Raw genomic sequence first — 17,921 nt, forward strand, 5'->3', positions numbered from 1 at the left:
GACTGCGGAGAAGAGCGAGCACGTCTTCAGGCTCCGAGCGCCCTCTGCGGGCGCCCGAGCGCGCGCCACCGCTCCCCGTTGCGCAGCCGGCGGCGGCACCAATTTTATTACGTGTAGGCAAATTCCCACTGTGTAGACCGGGGTGGCCCCAAACTCAGGGGCCCCGTTTGCCTCTGCCTCCGAAGAGCTGGGATGAACCGCACATTGGTTCCATTTGTTTTTTTTTAACGATGTATTTCGGTGCGCACTTCTCACTGTGTCGTGGAACTCGGTGGTCCCCTTCCGATCACTCGGCTGGGGCTGCAAGAGCGCGTTACGACACCCAGCTGCTAGTCTACGTTTCCATTTTCCTCTCCCAACAGGTTTCTTCTTTGGACCTCGAATACGCTACTCTACGCTGATCGACACCTGTCACCATCCCTTCCGCGCCAAATGTCCCCTCCGGCGGGTGGGTGTCCAGCTGCGGCTCAGCCTAACCTCGTCCTGAGGACCCTGCGCTTCGTTCGCAGGGAAGGCGAGAAAAACTACACCTCCCAGAATGCTCAGCGCGCTCTGCAGTGCGCGCGGCCTACAGGGGACCGCAGTGTGCGCATGCGCACGGTGGGAACCGCGCCTCCCAGAAGGCCGCGCGCGCCGTCCTCCTCGCCCTCCCTCAAGGCCGCCTCGCCGTCCCAGGGTGTCCGCTGTCCACGCCGCCCGAGATTCACGGACGCCCCCGCCGCCATGCTGCCTGCCGCGCTGCTTCGCCGCCCGGGCCTGCGCCGCCTGCTGCTCCAGGCGCGAACCTACGCCGAGGCCGCGGCCGCGCCTGCCCCCGCCGCCGGGCCCGGACAGATGTCCTTCACCTTCGCTTCCCCAACGCAGGTGCGAACTCGCAGTCCCCGGGGTCGCCAAGACCCTGACTTAACCTGTGGTGGGTGGAGGATCCACTTGTTTTGGGTCTCAAGTTCCAACCCCACGGGAACCCTCTCCGCGGGCCTCGCCCCCTCGGTAGGGTCACCCAGGGCCAGACCTGTGTTCACTGAAACTTCAGGTCCCACCCCTAAAGGCGTGGACCCAAGACTCCACCCTGTGTGTTGGTGGGGGAGAGGTCACCTATACCTGGAACCCAGATTTTGCCCGCTGAGCTGAGGGGGGCTCACACGGATCTCAAGCCCCACACCTTGGTGGAGGTCACTCAGGTCCCATCCTCTGATGCGTCACCTGTATTCTAGGTCTTGTCCCTGAGGTTCATGTGAACCCCAGCCTCCACCCAAGGCTTAGGTGGTGTCACCTGGACCCCAGGATTGCTATGGGCCACAGTCCTGTCCTCTTGGGGATTTACATGGATCCCAGTTATTACCCATGATGTTACCAAGAGGTCACCCAAGCAGGAGTCACCACTACCCAAACCCAGACCCCTTCTTGGACCCAGATCCTGCCACTGAATGGTCTCAGAATGGAAGCCCCAGCACTGGTGGGATTGCCTGGCTCCTCATCCCATTGCGTTCCCCTGGACCAAAGCTCTTCCCTGTGCAGACCCCAGCCGGGGGTTTTCAACTCACACCTGTGCCCTTCATAAGCCTAGGTTGGCCTTAGGTTTTTGTTCCCCTCAAAGCAACTTCCTGGACTGGTGGGAGGACAGCCATAGGGTTTCCCAGAAACTCCGTCTCCAAGGATGCCATCCCAGGGGCTGGAGCAGCACCCTGTCCTGCACGGCCCTGTGTTTTGAGCCACCTACACACTCCTTAGACACAGGCGTCCCATTTCATAGGTGAGCAAGCTGAGGCTAATGGCCTCCATGCCCCACCGGAATCTCACCCTCGATGGGCACAGCAGCACACGCCTGTAATCATAGTGCCCTGGGAGGCAGACGCAGGTGGATTGCTATGAGTTCGAAGTCAGCCTGGCATACAAATTGAGTCCAGGACAGCCAAGGCTGCACAGATAAACCCTGTCTCAAAAAACCAAAGAGGGAAAAAAAAAAAAATCCTCCATGCGGCCATCGCACAGCAGGAGAGCGCAGTCGCCATGATGCCGGGGCACTGCCTACCGCATGCTGTACACTCTCCTACAGGTCTTCTTTGACTCTGCCAACGTCCGGCAGGTGGACGTGCCCACGCTGACCGGAGCCTTTGGCATCTTGGCCTCCCACGTTCCCACACTGCAGGTCCTGCGGCCTGGGCTGGTAGTGGTCCACGCTGAGGACGGCACCACAACGAAGTACTTTGGTGAGTGGGGCCCAGGTCCCCCACAGGCCAGGGAGAAAGCAAAGGCAACAGGCAGCTCGCCCAGGTGGAGCATGGAGGGAAGTGAGGGGCTGAGCTAGCTAGCCTGCAGGGTAGGAGGAAGCCCGATGAAGGGCCCTCCGTCGCCCCTTCCCCAGATGGAGAGGAATGTCTTGTGCTGTCTCGGGGCTCGGCGTTGAGGGGGACCTTGAGAAGCCCTCTGGGCAGGGGAGCCGCCAGCATCACTGGTCTAGGCCTCCACACCCCCGGCCCTGTCTGTTCTGCGCGGTCATGCATGGGCAAGGGGTGTGCGAGCGTGCGTGCGCACTCTCGAGGGGGTGGCTGTTGTCCGTCTCCTGTCTTCATTCCTCTCACGGAGGGCCTGAACCTGGAGTTTGCCCTCTTTCTGGCTGGGCAGGCTGCCCAGTGAGCCGCAGCCATCGCTGTGCCTGCCCCCGGCATCAGGGTCACGGGCACCTGGGCTTTCCCGGGCACCCTGCTCGATCTGCTGGCATAGCTGGTCTTCTCAGCTCTGCAGCCCCTTCGCTTTCCTGTTTTGTTTAGCTCACAGCAGGGCCTCCTGTAGCCCAGGCTGACTGTGCGCTCCTGAGCCTCCTCGCCCCACATGCTGGGCGACAGGTGTGTCACCACACCCAGTTTCCTTCATGCTGGGGATTGGACCCAGGGCCCTGCATGTGCCAGGCAAGCACAGTACTGACCGCACCTCAGCGCTAGCTCCTCCTTCACTCTTAGTTTGAGAGGACATCTCTCTGTGTTGCCCTAGTTGGCTGAGCTGGTAGTCCCCTGTCTCAGCCTGGGGATGAGGTCAGCCCAGGGCTGGGTGACCTGTGCACCAAGGCCAGGCAGGAATCCTTTTGCAGCCGCTTACATGCTGGGCCTGAGCCCCAGGCTCGGGGTCACCCTGGACGGCTGGCCATGAGCACACTGGGAGGAGGTGGAGGACTCCTGCGAGCACACTGGGAGGAGGTGGAGGACTCCTGCGAGCACACTGGGAGGAGGTGGAGGACTCCTGCGAGCACACTGGGAGGAGGTGGAGGACTCCTGCGAGCACACTGGGAGGAGGTGGAGGACTCCTGCGAGCACACTGGGAGGAGGTGGAGGACTCCTGCGAGCACACTGGGAGGAGGTGGAGGACTCCTGTGAGCACAGTGGCAGGTGGAGGACTCCTGTGAGCACACTGGGAGGTGGAGGACTCCTGTGAGCACACTGGGAGGAGGTGGAGGACTCCTGTGAGTACAGTGGCAGGTGGAGGACTCCTGTGAGCACAGTGGCAGGTGGAGGACTCCTGCGAGCACACTGGGAGGAGGTGGAGGACTCCTGTGAGCACACTGGCAGGTGGAGGCTGCTCTGGCTTCTGTCCGTAGTGAGCAGTCTCTGACATCTCTCCATAGTGAGCAGTGGCTCCATCACCGTGAACGCGGACTCCTCAGTGCAGTTACTAGCTGAAGAAGCTGTGACGCTGGACATGCTGGACCTGGGGGTGAGCATCGGAAGGGGAAACTGAGGCTCTGGGCAGGGCAGGTGTGGCTGCTGGGGTGGGGCGGGCCACAGTGTGGCACTGCCGTGCTCACCCTGCCTGCCCCTTGGCAGGCGGCCCGGGCCAACCTGGAGAAGGCGCAGTCGGAACTGTCAGGTGCAGCGGACGGGCCAGCGCGGGCCGAGATCCAGATCCGCATTGAGGCCAACGAGGCCCTGGTGAAAGCCCTGGAGTAGGCAGTGCGTGGTCGTCACCCACCGCCAGGTCTTTGCAGCCTCTCGGGGCTGTGCGGCTGGCTGCTGTTCTAGTTGCCACCAGGGGGCAGCCGTGCTCCGGTTACTGGCTTAAAACTTCCTGGTGCCTGCCTGCCAGGTCGTGGAGGTCTTCCCCCAGGCTGCCCACGGCCCGGGATCCCCATGCTGCCCTGGAGAGCTGGCACCGATTGCCCCGGCCTGTCCATTAAACACCAGGAACCAGCTGAGTGTTCTCGTTTCTAACTGCACAGCACAAAGCCAAGACCCTCCCCGCCCCTGCCTGGGGTTCCTGTATCTGGGCCCCCAGAGGCACTTGGACAACAGTGGGTGGGATTCACTGGCTGTTGGGGTGCCGCTTGCCAAGGTGGGATGGGCAAGAGACGGTGGGTGTGGCTAGCACTGCTGGCCAGACTCAGCACCTGACCACCAGGGAGGACGGCCCTCCCTTTGAGGCCCCCTGCTCCACCCACAGGCTCTGGGAAGAGGCAGGTACCACCTGCTCCCACGGAGGCCCCGCCCTGGGCACACCCAGCCTGTGGGTGGCCCTAGCCTAGCTGGCTACCTTCCCGGTGCCTGGTTCGGTTGGCACCTCCTTAGGCACTTAGGCCCCTAGCTGGCCCCTGGTGGGGTGGGGTGGCCCTGGCACACCCCACCCTTTTCTACAACCACCCCCCAACCCCACCCTGACGGCCAGGTAGTGTGCTGACTCCCCTACCCCACCCCTTCAGGGGCCGACACTAGTTCTGGGCTTCGAGGAATGCGAGGAGGGTCAGAGCCTGCCATCACCAGTCATCTGAACTACCTGGACAGTGGCCAGCAGGCCAGCTAGGGCCTGAGTGAAGCTTGTCGCACACGTCAGGGCCCTGTGTGGGTGACTCCTGATGGCCACTTGCGCCTGATCTGGGCTTGAGTGTGCCAGAGCCCTCCAGACACTTGCAGCCTGGGGGTGTTCCCGGATACTTGATGGGAGGGTCATTCTAGGGCCCCACCTTGCCTGGCTCAGGCTTAGAGGTGTGTGGGCCCCAGAGGTCATTGAGGTCATCTTTCAGGGCCTGCCCATGCCCCACCCTCTGTCCTCAGGCTGGGATCCCAGGTCCTGGCTGATTGGGCCACCAGGGGCCTTGTCAATTAGAACCAAAGACACAGGCTGGACAGATGTCAACAGGAGGCCCTCAGAACAGCCCAGCCTGGGCTAGTACACCTAGTGTGACTCCCTCATACCGCCCTACCAAAACCAGAGAGGCATCTCCGGCAAGGAGGTGCGAGCTCTGGAGCCCGGCCTCGGGACAGGACACCCTGTGCTGCGTCCTGGGACAGCAGTCAGGCGGGGTGGGGCGCCCAGAGGTTGGGACCTCCTTGAGGGCAGGGCCTGGACAGAGCTCTGAGTCCTGGGGCTTCACACCTAAGGGCAGTGGATCATGGAGGAAGAAGGGCCAGGAAGCAGGAAGTGTGGGCAGTAGATTTCAGTCTAATGGTCCTGCCAGAGCCAGCCCACCTCACCTGCCCCAGTGCACACCATCACATCCTTCCTGGGTCCAACCTTGCCTCTGACCTGGTGGTAAAGGTCTCCCTACTTCCTGAACAGGCTCTGTCCATCCCTCAGTCCCTGGGCCTCCAAGTGACCCTGGGGGGGCTGGGAGTGTCCGGACACGCCTGCTTGCCACCCAGGGGGCCCAGCACGCCTGTCCAGCGTGATCAGGCAGAGCACGACAGAGGGCAGGAAGGAACTGGCCTGGGAGGGGCGCCCAGGGTAGGGGTGGTAGAGGTGCCCTGGCCAGATAAAGCAGGAGATCCGATAAGTGGGTAAGTGGACAGGCGGTGGTAGAGTGGGGACAGGAGGGAGAGTGCAGCCTCGTCTTCAGGAAGCCCTCTGCTGAGGCCACTCGAGCGACAGTCTGGTTCCTGGCTAAAGGGCTGGCTTCCTGCTCCGTAGGGTGGGCAAGTGTCCACCCCAACGGCTAGGGCCAGCGTGTGAGAACGGACCCCACAGCTGGGGCTGCAGAATGTCCCCATAGGAGGTCTCCTTTGTTTGTCTGGCTACCTTGTAATTGGCCCAGAGGGGCTGGAGATGCGGACACGTGCTGCCAAGCCCAATGACCGGAGCTGACTCCTGGGACACATGGTACAGGGTGCGTCGGGGACTGGGCTACTCATGGAGGTCACACAGGTGACTGGCCTAGGCAGGCCAGGGGTGGTTGAATCGTCACAGAAATGGCCTCTGAGGTCACCGGGAAAGGATGCGGAGGCCAGGCCATCAGGCAGCTGTCCGGGGCACCCCGCTGCCTGCCAGGTGACACTGCCCTGTTTTCCTGGACCCAGGCTGCTGACTCAGGAACCCCTTCCCGTCCTTCCCCCCCCTTCCCAAGGCGGGCGCCCCCAGGCGGAAGCACCAGGACAACAGGAAAGGGGGCGGGGCAGGGAAGTGGGCCAGAACACCCCCCCCACAATGTGAGGTGCACCTGAGTATGGGTGGAGGTAGGAGTTACCCGAGCCGGTGGCACCCCTGAGGGACTGTTCTGTGGGTGCTGCGAAGCCCTACGGCCCGGTCTCCCAAGCCCAGGCCAGCAGGCAGGGGGGCAGATGCGTCACCAGTGCCCGGCCCCCCGCCCCTTGCCCGCCCAAACTCCACCCCAGGGAAGGCGGCGCGGATAAAGGCTCAGGGGCCGCCTGCCTGTCCCCAGACCCGCACGGCCACCTCTCGCCACGGCCCGCACACAGGTTGTCTGGAGCAGTGGGGACCCAGGACTGACGGTGCCCGGTGAGTAGAGGGAGGCCGCAGGACGGGGAGAGGGGTCCCCACTCGTCGAGGATTCCTCGGGCTTTCCACTCTTTGTTCTTTGAACCTTCGGCGCCCGGGGTGCCTCCGGACAAGGAGCCCCCACTTGTGGGATGGGAGGGGCCGCGTCCTATGGGCACCGCCCTGTCGGGACCGCTGCCCACGCCCCCTCCCTCTTTCCAGGCATTGACCTTGAACTAGTTGCAGATAAGAGACTCAGTTTCCCTGTACGTGCGGCCTTAAGTCTCCGCGCGTAAAAGCAAAGGTTCTCGACGGAGCCTCCCCACCTGCCCACCCCCGAGTCTCTGCGTCCCCTTTCCCCAAGCAAGACGCACGGGCACTCCTCCCCCGGGACCCGGGCAGCGCTCCCGGGCGGGGACTGCAGAGGGCGCGCCGGGGCTGCTGACTCACCGCTGCCCGGAGCGGGGCGCGCGCGGGCGCAGCCGGGGACGCCGCGTCACGTCACGGCTTGGGCGGGAGCACCTCGGGAAACGGGCCGACCCGGGATGGGGTGTGGGGGGGTGACAGAGAAAACAGGGGAGGGTGGGTTAGGTTGGGACGCGAAGTGGCCCTGGTTCGGGAGGGACGGATCTAATCAGAGCCACGTCACCGAGCTGCAGGGCCCCGCCCAAGCCGCGGGTCCCGCCCAAGTTCTCCGATATCATTGCATCCGCCCACCCACGGGGGCGGAGGACTGGCCCGTCCTTGAGAGCCCAACCCGCGACCCTTGGCCATGAGGCTCTGGGCTCGAGCGACAGCTTCCGCAGGCCGTTGCTTCCCGGACGGAGCCCGCGGGGAGGCCCCACGATTTCCTGTTCCTCTCTCAGTCGGGAACAATGGCCGGGCCCACGGCCTGCTCTCCAGAGCGCTGCCTCTGCGGGCGGGTGGGGCCGCGCTCCCGCGGAGGGGGGGGCAGGCCGCTCGGCCTCCTACCCGGGGTCCGCTACCCTCGCCCTTTGTTGCGCTCTCTGGGCCTTATGAATGGCTCTGGACTCGGGTGGGGGTCGCGGGGGCGGGTCAGGAGCGCCATCAGCCCAACCCCCTTGGCGTCTCCATTGGATGCAAGAGGGATGGGGCGGGGCGAGGGGGCGGGCCTCGCTGCCACGTGGGGCAGCCCCGCGGCGGTTCCCATTGGCCCGGGCGCGCGACGGACTGGGCGGCCTGTGTGTGTTGATTGGCCGCCGCCTGGCCGGCGGAGTAAGTAGTGAATGGGAGGGGGCGGTGGTCCCGCCCCTTGGAACGTTGATACATGATAACTTTTTTTTTCTTCGTACTTTCACCCCCAGATCTTGCGAGCGGCGGCTGCGGCTGTTGCTAAGGGAAGGGACGCGCGGGGTAGCACGACCCGAGAGGGATCCAGGCACCGTGCGAGCCGGGGTAGCTCGCCCCCTTTCTGTAGAACCCTCCCCGTGCCCTGCCCGGGTCGCCATCCTCCGCCCTTGAAACCGGATCGCAGACCCCACCCCGGGGCGCAAACCAAGGAGCCCACGCGACCCCGGAGCGCCGCTCGGATTCTCGCCTGCCGGCTCCACTGCTAAGGTTGGGACCTTCACCAAGGAGCGCCCGCGGAGCGGAGGAGGACCTCGTTCCGGCGGGGGAGTCCCGGCGAGGATTGGAGGCCACCCGCGGACCCCAGTCCTGCGCGCGCCGGGGATGGAGCCGCAGCCCGGCGGCGCCCGGAGCTGCCGGCGCGGGGCCCCCGGCGGCGCCTGCGAGCTGAGCGCGGCCACGGAGTCGGCCGCACCCATGAGCCTGGCGATACACAGCACCACCGGGACCCGCTATGACCTGTCGGTGCCCCACGACGAGACTGTGGAAGGGCTGCGCAAAAGGCTGTCCCAACGCCTCAAAGTACCCAAGGAACGCCTGGCGCTGCTTCACAAAGACACGTAGGTAGAGCGCCGCCCCCGCCTGCGCGCCCCCTGGCACCGGGCCGCCCCCTCGGGCCCGGGCCCCGGGCGGGAACAAAGAGCGCGCCGCGCGGGGAAGCAGGGGGCAGCCAGACGGGGGGCGGGGGCGCGCGGCGCGCCTTGCGCGCTCTCGGGCGCCCTCTGCTCGGCCTTACTCGCCTGCGCCCCCTCCCCCGTCGGGGTCTGCACAAAGGCAGGAGCGCCCCGCGGGGCCACAGGATACACGGGAACTACGGGGGTGGCACGGCAGATGTGGGCCCCCGGGATGGCACGGGGAGGGGTTTGTCCTCAGCGCCGGGAGGGGGTGCAGAGCCACCCCCTCCTGTGCCGGCGGTCTCGCCGCTTCCGCATCTGCTTGACGGCCCCCTCTGCGTCTGGCTGTCTCCCCATCACTTGCGTCTCTCTGCCCCCTTTTGTTCTCGCTTCCCCACACCTCCCCCCAACCCGGTATTTAAATCGCCTCCAGGCCAGGGAGTCCCTCACCCCCTCCCTACCCGTCCCCTCGCGGGCCTCTGGGGACACACGGTGTCCATCCCCAGCGGAGGGGCCTCAGTGGGGGAGGGGCGAGAGGGGGAGGGTCTTCTTTGTTTGAGCAGCGGCCTGCGCCCGGGAGGGAGGAGGGGGAACCTGGGTCGGCAGAGCCCCGGAAGGCCTCTCTCTAAAAGGGCCCGCGGCGCCCACAAAGACGGGCCCGGGCAAGAAATGGGGAGTTGTAGGCAGGAGCTGGCCTGGAGGGGGCTGCGGGGGAGGGTGGCAAAGAGCCCACGGGGGTGCAGGTGATAGCAGAGTCTCCTTCCTCGCAGGTGGGGGGGTGCTTTAACCCTGAGTAAAGTCATCCGGTGAGGAGGGGGGCTCCCAGGACCAGGAGGCCTCCCCGAGGCACTCGGAGCGCCCTGGGGAGCGAGCGGTGGGGTGGGACGCGCGCTCGTCCTCCCCACTCCTTGCGCACGCTCAGCCCTCCTCCTCCTCGGCCTCCGCTTCCGCGTCTCTGTGTAGTCTCCCGTCTCACCCTCTTCCTTCCTACCCCCAGCCGGCTCAGTTCGGGGAAGCTGCAGGAATTCGGCGTGGGGGATGGGAGCAAGTTGACGCTCGTGCCCACGGTGGAAGCTGGCCTCATGGTAAATGACTGAGGGGCGCGTGCCCTGGAGGCTTCTGTAATCTTAACCCTGGCCACCTCACTCCATAAATGCACCATCTTGTCCCTTGGAAATGAGCTCTCCCACCCGACCCCAGTTCACAGGGCCCCTTCCCCAGCTCCCTGCTCTAAACCCACACTGAGGTCACTCTTCATCCCTCTCTTTGTAGTCCCAGGCCTCAAGGCCCGAACAGTCCGTTATGCAAGCCCTGGAAAGTTTGACCGAGACCCAGGTAAGCACCCGCCGCCGTCCTGACCCGGAGGTGGGCTCTGGCGGCAGCGGCCACGCCTAGGGACACCCTTAGAGCCTCCAGCTGTTTGTGCTTCCCTGGTGGCCTGTGGGGGAGGGGAAGAAAGCCCCGCCTTGGTGCCAGCTTGGCCTGGTCACCCCGCTTCCTCTTCCTCCCTACCTCCCCCAGCACCTGACCAGCTGACCTTGAGAACTTTTCTCTCCCACGGTGGCTGCCATTGGTTGGGGGGGAAGGGCCGATCTTCCCACCGGCCCTGACTGTGGGTGACCTTGGCCCATGCTCACTGGAGCTTGTCCCCTCCGAGGCCTAGTGCCCTCCCACTGTAGACTGTGTGCCCCTTGCGCCCCTCGAAATAAAAACCCCGTGGGGGTGCCTTTGGAGAAGTAGGGTGACAGAACTTAAGCCGCTGGTGCAAAGGGGTGGGCAGTCTCCCAGCCCCCCCTCCTCTCTCTGGTCTTTGTTCTCTGCCCCAACAAGGGGAGGGGCAGGCAGGGGCACCCAGCCCTAGGCCAGGGAGGCCTCCACAGGATGTTAAGAAAACATTTAGTAAGCAGCCAGGAGGGAGGCTGGGCCTGGCTCTGAGGAGGGTTCCCAGATTTGTTGAGGGTTCCCCCCCTTCCTTTCCGCATATTCTTGGCTGCAGCAGGGCCCTGCTTGCTCACAGCCGCCCAGCTTCTCTAGCTCCTCGGCACAGTGGCGGAGCAGGGGAGCAGACTGTGGCCACCCTGATAGGGGGAGTAGGCAGGGTCCCGGGACCCTCCCCTGCCCAGGCCTGGATACAGGAAGCCTGCCCGCCCGAGGCCCCCACGGTGGCCGCAGATGTGTGGTGTGCTGTCTCCCCAGCTAGGGGCGCAGGGGCTCCGGGGCTGGGTGGTCCGGCCTCTGGGTCCGAGGAGCAGACTTGCCTGCTGGTCTGTGGGGGATGGGCCTGGCATGAGGGAACTAGAAGGGGCGTTAGGTGGAGCCTTGAGACACCCCCCCCCACAGTGCATCACTCACCTGGCCACCCATTTGTGCCTCCCACCCCCACGAGAGAAAGGGGTGACCCCAGGTGCTCAGGAAGCTATTTCAAGCCCTTGCCTGGAAGGGAGTAAGGCGGAGGAGAACCTGGGGCGGGGAGGCGGGAGTTCGGGGTCTGGCTGCTTTCTTGCCTGCTCACCCCTTCATCCCCTCCCCATGGGGCCCCAAGTGGAGAAGGTTACTCCAGCCCTCTGCCAGCAGAGCCAGGGGAGGGAGTTGCGAGGCAGTCTGCTGTGACTCATAGCCTCTATGTCACTTCTCAGAAACCTCCACCTCCCCCCCCCCCAGCCTATGGGGAGAACAAGGCTGATGCCAGGGCCCCACAGGTGGGGCAGAGGGTGCCCAGTGTATCCAGGGGTCAGGTAGGCCCACAGAGAAGCCCCCACAGTGTGCGAGGCCGGGGAGGGGGCAGACAGCCAGCAGGTCAGAGAGCGAGCACATGCTTACCAGAGCAAATGGAGGCCCTTGGGGACAGGCCTCCAGGCCCTTCCCCTTCTCGCAGCCCAGGACATATAAATATTTATCTTGGGAAAGCAAAGGTTGACTGGAGAGGTCCTTCAGGATTCAGCTTAGCTGTTAAGGGAGAGCCTTACCAGGGGTTCTCCAATGCTAGACTCACGGGCAGGCAGGATCTGGAGGCTGAGGTGGGGGAAAGGAGAGGTGATGACTTGAGGGAGGGCAGTGACCATCAGCTGGGCCCCGCCCATCTGGTCTCAGTTTCCCCTTTAAAGGACCCAAGTTGGCTGGGGAGAACCAGGGGCTCCAATCTGACCCACCTCTGTCCCCCCCACAGCCCCCAGCGACACCCGGGCCAGGCCGGGCTGCCGGAGGAGGCTTCCGGAAATACAGATTGATTTTATTTAAGCGTCCGTGGCACCGACAGGGACCCCAGAGCCCAGAGAGGGGCGGCGAGAGGCCCCAGGTCACACACGGCGGGGAGAGCTGGGCCGGGCTGGGCCGGGGGCATCGGGAATGAGAACGCCGGCCACTGACGGCTGCCTCCCGCTTCTCTCCGCAGGTCAGCGACTTCCTGTCAGGCCGCTCGCCTTTGACCCTGGCCCTGCGCGTCGGGGATCACATGATGTTTGTGCAGTTGCAGCTGGCCGCCCAGCATGCCCCACTCCAGCACCGCCACGTGCTCGCCGCCGCCGCGGCCGCCGCCGCTGCGGCCCGGGGAGAGTCCAGCGTGGCCGCCCCGGTGTCCTCGCCCTGTCGGTCGGTGTCCAGTGCCGCCCGTGTGCCCCCAGTATCCAGCAGCCCTTCACCAGTGTCCCCTGCCCCCGTCACCGCCGGCTCCTTCCGATCCCACGCAGCCTCCACCGCCTGTCCCGAGGTGAGGATGCGAATCTTCCCTCTGCACCAGGGGGGTGGGGTGGGGGGCTCCGGCTAGGTGGCCTTGGTCAAGTGCAGGCTCGCAGATGGGAGCCTGGGGCTGGTCGGAGCGCCCTGAGGCTGCCCTTGGAGGCTGGGGAAGCTGAGGCGGGGAGTGCCCCCACCTCGGTACCCACTTGTCTCCGTCTCTCAGCAGCAGATGGACTGTTCTCCGCCGGCCAGCAGCAGCGCCACCTCCACCCCAGGTAGCAGCCCCACCGCCCGCTCCCGCAAACCCGGTGCCGTCATCGAGAGCTTCGTGAACCACGCCCCGGGGGTCTTCTCAGGGACCTTCTCTGGTAGGTGTGGCCACACCTGAGTGTTGTTGAGCTTGAGGTCCCACGTCCCCGCTGCGCTCTCTAAACCTCTTCCCCCCCGGGAATCTGGGGCGCGCACCTGTGTGACCCGAGACAACATAGGGCGTGCCACCTGTGCCCCTGTGGTCACATGGGCTCTGCTGAGGCTGCGCTGCTGCTGCTGGGCCACACCCTTTTTCGAGGTGGGCTCTTCTTTAGGTTCCCCAGCCGTCTTGGGAGTTTGGTTTGGTTTTGTGTTTTTTGTCTTTTGGGGGTCTTTTTGGTTTGTTGTTTTTTTTTTTTTGAGACAGGGCTTCTCTGTGTAGCCTTGGCTGTCTTGGAACTCTTGTAGACCAGGCTGGCCTTGAACTCAGAGATCCTCCTGCCTCTGCCTCCCAGAGCGCTGGGATCAAGGGCGTGCGCCACCGCCGCCCAGCTTTGGCTTGGGGTCTAAGACCTCCCTCGCTGCACCTCGCTGTCTCCTTCCCCCACGCTGAACAGGGCCTGGGGCTCACAGGGGCTCGTGATCCTTTCCACTAACAGGCACACTGCATCCCAACTGCCAAGACAGCAGCGGGCGGCCGCGGCGGGACATCGGCACCATCCTGCAGATACTGAATGACCTCCTAAGTGCCACCCGGCATTACCAGGGCATGCCACCCTCGCTGACCCAGCTCCGCTGCCATGCCCAGTGCTCACCTGCCTCACCGGCCCCCGACCTCACCCCCAAAACTACCTCCTGTGAGAAGCTGGCAGCCACAGCTCCCACCTCCCTGCTCCAGGGCCAGAGCCAGATCCGAATGTGCAAGCCCCCTGGTGAGTGCTCCCCACCCGACCCAGCCTCCCTGTCGGTCAAGGCTTTCTCTTTGTGAGCTGGTGGCAGAGGGAACAGCTGACCTGCCTGGGGTCCCCCTGGAGCTGGCAGCTGCTCCCCTCCCCCTCAGACCTGCCCCAGCTGGGAGAAAAGGAGGCAACTGTTCGTTGCTGCACAGAGGGTCCTTGTGAGCTCCGGAGGGCCCCGGCCTCACTTCCTCCTCCCCCCTCCCCAGGCCCATCTCCAGATGGCCTTTGGCTCTTTCATGAATGGCTGAATCAGTTCGAGCCCCTAAGATGGGCCAGACAGGCCCTCCCCCACCCGAGCTGTGGGATGGTTGTGGCCACTGTGCCCTACCTAGATCACCTGCCTCCATAGCCCTGTTCTCCAAGGAGGGAAACTGAGGCAGAAGCTTGGTAGCACCTGTTCTGGAAACAGGTTCTTTTGAGGTTGCTTGTTTGGCGTTTGTATTTCATTAGAGAGACCCTCAGTCTCTCACCAGGGGCCTCTAGGCAGGGCGCTCTCTCCCTGCTCAGTCAAGCCTTCGGCTCTCTTAGTCTTTATTTTCTACTTTGTTGTCCAAGCTGGTCTTGAACTTGGAGTTTTTGGGTCTCTGCCTCCTAAATAACTGGTGACCGGTGTATCCAACCATACCGTGCCATTTCTCCTTTGGTCTTTTGAGACGGGGTTCTTACTATGTAGCTCGGCCTGTCCAGGAATTTATTCTGTAGACCAGGCTGGCCTCAGGCCTCCTGCCTCTGGAATTAGAGGAGTTGCGCCCTGCTTACTTCCTGCATTTCTGTGACTAAACCCCGGTACAACACTTAGTCAGCCCACAGCCCTGCCTGCCCTCCCAGCATTCCCCAGGAACGGGAGTGGGGCTGGGGCATTGTGTGCCCTGCTCCTCCCCGTTGGTGGTGCTCCGGCATCGCGAGTCGGGGCTCAGGGTTCACGGAGGCCTGTCCCCTTTTGTAGGAGACCGACTGCGACAGACAGAGAACCGCGCCACGCGCTGCAAAGTGGAACGCCTCCAGCTCCTGCTGCAGCAGAAACGCCTGCGAAGGAAGGCCCGGAGGGACGCCCGGGGTCCTTACCACTGGACCCCCAGCCGCAAAGCTGGCCGCAGTGACAGCAGCAGCAGTGGGGGCGGAGGCAGCCCCAGCGAGGCTGCAGGCTTGGGCCTCGACTTCGAGGACTCCGTTTGGAAGCCTGAAGTCAACCCGGACATCCAGTCCGAGTTTGTGGTGGCTTAAAGGATCCAGTCCCCTTGGGTCTGTCACGTCCCGGACCCCAGACACGGGCAGGGGGAAGCCACAGCACGGACGCTGAGCAGCCCAGCTCTAGGGGGCAGGAGGTTACCTCCGTCGCCACTCACCAGCCTTTCTGATTCTTTTTTAGCTCCTCCCCCTGATTGTCTGCCCTGCATCCCTTCTCACATGCCCACCTCTCCTTCCTCCCTCACCGTGGTCGCGGCCTCTGCGCCAGGGCCCTTCCCTCCCACCTTCTCCAGCTCCAAATATGTAGCAGTCTGTTCCCAGATGGCCCAGACGGAGGAAGCCACCCACCCCAGCCCTTCCGCTCTGCGCAGCTCTCCCCACCCCCACCCGAAACCCGATTCAGGATTTTAACTCCACGTAGATTCTCCAAGAAGCACTTTACAGATGAGGGTTGGGGACCCGAGAGGAGTGTCCCCCACCCCCACCCCCGTCTGCAGACTTGGCCTCCATTCCAGGCCAGCTGGATCCCCCGCCCCTCCCACCCTGGAAACTAATAAGAGATTCAACAGGGAAATACTTCTTTGTCCACAATGCCCACAGCCTGCCTTCTGCCTCAGTCTCCCAAGTGCTACAATGACAGGCCTTTGCCAGCATGCCTGGCCAGCCCTGCTCTCACCCCAAAAAGCTGTTTTGATGGCAGACGCTGTAGCTGGTGGCTGTTTGTTGGTCAGGTGGGGAGGCTCCTTTTCCTCACAGGAAGGGACAGGCCTCCGGCCACCCTTTCTGCAGGACACTGCCCCACTGTCCTTTCCCTTCCTCCACACACCCACTCCCCTAACCTTCCTTCCCGATGGAGCTTGGGGGACTATTTATAGATTTCGTTTCTCTGACTGAGCCAGTAATGGTTGCTATTCTCTAGGAAAAAAGCAAAACTGGGGGGTAGGTGGTGGGAGGGGTCCCCAGCGAGAAGCCCCTGTCCCTCTCCAGGCCCTGCTGGGGACGTGAACCGAGGGACCACCTCACCTGTAAGGCGGGATGGGGAGTGGGCTGTCGAGCTGTGACAGCATTAACCCCGCTCTGGGGAGAGCACGCTGCTGGGCCACTTGGCCCTCCCCTCACTCTGGGGCCGGTTCAGCAGGGGTCAATCTGTGGTTTTCGTTGTTTTCCCTTCCACATTGAAAATTTTCATGATAACGGGATGTGTGTCCACCCCAACACCTGTCCTCGGATCCCTTTGTTCTAGTGTGTGGACCCCGTCTTTGCCTCCTCACTGTGTTCAACCTTAATGGTTTGGGATGTGAACGTGTTGACTAGCTGTAAAGGTCTTTTGTGGGGGGTGGGGGGAGGGGATCCCCAAGGGTAGAGGCCAAGCAAGAATTCGGTTTGGTTTGGTTTTGTTCTCAAATTTTTTTTTTTTTTTTCCAAAAAAGAAAAGGGAGGGTGGGCTAGGTGGGTGCATTTTTTTAAAGCTGTCTTGGATACCTATTTAAATGTGTGTTTTGGGTTTTTTTAGGATTTTTTTAAACTGCCTGTGAAGTGTCCCTGGGCTGAGGGTGGAAGCCTCAGGCGGGAGCCCACCCATAGTTCTTCCCTCTGACGGACTTCCCCACATAGCATTAGCCGCCCTCGGGGGGAGGGGGAGAGAATCCGGCTGTGGGGCTCCACCTCGCCCAAGTCTCCTTTTACTGAAAATTGAAGGGTGATAAAAAAAAAAAAAACTTACACGAGCACCGAATTTCAAATAAAAAAATGAGACGTAACCGTAGCCCCCGCTTGCTCCTTAGGGATTCCAGGCCCCTTGTTCTAGGACTGAGGCGCCCTGGTTCCCGAAAATGGTTTCCCAAGCCTCTTCGGCTCGGGTCTGGCAGGAAGCTGCCTAGGGCGGAGGGAGGGAGGGCCTCGCCACTTCCTGCTACCCGGGGCCGGAAGTCCTTCTGGGCGTGGGGCCGGGGCATGCCCTGGGCGACGCTTTCGCCTTCACTTCCCGGCTCCACCGTGGGCAGGAGACGGGAACGTGGGAGTCAGCAGCGGGGCAGAGCTTCCCAGCTCCCGGGAGCTCAGGGTCTGGGAAGGACTTTGCAGATTCTCGCCGCCAAACTCCAGGCAGTGTGGGGTCGGGGGCGCTGCGGGTTCGCGTTCTGGGGGAGCTAGGCCAGCCAGGCCAGGTGACTAGCCCCTCGGTGCCCACCCCTGAGGGCGGGCTCCTTCGGTCCTCTGCTCCCCCTATACCCCCTTTGGGCACAACAGTCTCTGGTGATGCCTGGGACCTTGGCACCTCCGTGCCTTCAGGTTTCGAGCTGACACAGTTCCCTCTCAGCCTCTTAATCCTCTGTCTTTCTGCGCTCTGCTGTGGTCAGAAGTAGTTACACTCCCATTTTATAACCCAGGAGACTGAGGCCCCAGCACAGCTTTGGGCTTGGAGGTGTGGACTTGTAGGAATCTATGTTTCTCGAGTCCTCAGCCGGTGAGGGAGCAGCTGCTTCCCCGAGGGCGGCCTGGGACTCCTTAGGAGCTTTCTGCCCCTCCCTCCGCCCAGCAACCCCAGATCGTCCCACGCCCACACCCAGAAGGCGGGTGACCCATCAAGCCTAACCCCTGGAGAGTTCATGGTCAATACGCTCAGATATTTGGGGACCACGGGACGTAGGTGAGGGGCCAGGAAGGGAGGCGCCTGCGCCACCAGCCATCAGGAATCCGCCAACCTAGTCCACGAATTGGGGGTGGAAGGTAGGCTATCCCGGGGGACCTCAAGGCCTGGCCCTGGAGGTGGTTGATCTGCAGGTGCGTGCATGTTGGGAGTCTAAGGTCACGACCTTTTGAGGCCGTGAAACCTCCAGATCACCGGACCACAAAGCTTTCTGCACCCCGCCAGCGCTCGGGGCGAACGGACTAACCACCCACCGCAGGGCCATCACCCCGTCCCCGAGTAGAGGCCCAGTGCGCAGGGCAGGTAAGCAGAGGTAAACCGAGGCTCAGGCCAGCAAAGGCAGCCGAACTCGCAGAGGGGCGGGGTCGGCTCCTCGCTTCCTTCCGCACCCCCCCCCCCCCGCACAACACCCCATTGAGGAAAAAGCTGAATGGGAGGGGGCGGCCCCCCGGAAACCTGAGATGGAAACGCGGTTGCCAGGGAAACGCACCGAGAGAGGCTCCCGACGTCACCGCAGGGAGAGCG

At 63.4% G+C, this 17,921-nt stretch overlaps 2 protein-coding genes across 6 annotated transcripts; both read left to right on the forward strand.

Moving 5' to 3' along the window:
• The first annotated feature begins 591 nt into the window (after nucleotides 1-591).
• On the forward strand, nucleotides 592-4,183 carry Atp5f1d (ATP synthase F1 subunit delta). The gene is made up of 4 exons (XM_021641934.2): nucleotides 592-864; nucleotides 2,057-2,210; nucleotides 3,620-3,708; nucleotides 3,819-4,183. The coding sequence occupies exons 1-4, from the start codon at nucleotides 592-594 to the stop codon at nucleotides 3,939-3,941; spliced, it is 639 nt and encodes a 212-aa protein (XP_021497609.2). The 3' UTR covers nucleotides 3,942-4,183.
• Nucleotides 4,184-6,478: 2,295 nt separating this feature from the next.
• Nucleotides 6,479-16,509, forward strand: Midn (midnolin). 5 transcript variants are annotated; one of them, XM_021641877.2, is made up of 9 exons: nucleotides 6,479-6,717; nucleotides 8,022-8,624; nucleotides 9,676-9,763; nucleotides 9,951-10,013; nucleotides 11,845-11,973; nucleotides 12,070-12,384; nucleotides 12,577-12,721; nucleotides 13,262-13,534; nucleotides 14,508-16,509. In XM_021641877.2, the coding sequence occupies exons 2-9, from the start codon at nucleotides 8,389-8,391 to the stop codon at nucleotides 14,783-14,785; spliced, it is 1,527 nt and encodes a 508-aa protein (XP_021497552.1). In that variant the 5' UTR covers nucleotides 6,479-6,717; nucleotides 8,022-8,388; the 3' UTR covers nucleotides 14,786-16,509. The 5 variants fall into 5 exon arrangements, with proteins under 5 accessions (XP_021497552.1, XP_021497555.1, XP_021497556.1 ...); XM_021641880.2 differs by having other exon boundaries at nucleotides 6,482-6,717; nucleotides 12,580-12,721; XM_060371103.1 differs by lacking the exon at nucleotides 6,479-6,717 and adding an exon at nucleotides 7,913-7,932.
• The last annotated feature ends 1,412 nt before the right edge of the window (nucleotides 16,510-17,921 follow it).

The sequence above is a fragment of the Meriones unguiculatus genome, chromosome 17, assembly GCF_030254825.1.
Source record: "Meriones unguiculatus strain TT.TT164.6M chromosome 17, Bangor_MerUng_6.1, whole genome shotgun sequence".
Classification (NCBI taxonomy): domain Eukaryota; kingdom Metazoa; phylum Chordata; class Mammalia; order Rodentia; family Muridae; genus Meriones; species Meriones unguiculatus.

Bases quoted from the DNA above. Each gene is read 5' to 3' on its own strand.
- Atp5f1d (XM_021641934.2), top strand. From the start codon at position 592: ATGCGCACGGTGGGAACCGCGCCTCCCAGAAGGCCGCGCGCGCCGTCC. The intron at 865-2,056 runs GTGCGAACTCGC...ACTCTCCTACAG, and splicing joins CCTTCGCTTCCCCAACGCAG to GTCTTCTTTGACTCTGCCAA. The intron at 2,211-3,619 runs GTGAGTGGGGCC...ATCTCTCCATAG, and splicing joins CACCACAACGAAGTACTTTG to TGAGCAGTGGCTCCATCACC.
- Midn (XM_021641877.2), top strand. From the start codon at position 8,389: ATGGAGCCGCAGCCCGGCGGCGCCCGGAGCTGCCGGCGCGGGGCCCCC. The intron at 9,764-9,950 runs GTAAATGACTGA...CTCTCTTTGTAG, and splicing joins CGGTGGAAGCTGGCCTCATG to TCCCAGGCCTCAAGGCCCGA. The intron at 12,385-12,576 runs GTGAGGATGCGA...TCCGTCTCTCAG, and splicing joins CCTCCACCGCCTGTCCCGAG to CAGCAGATGGACTGTTCTCC.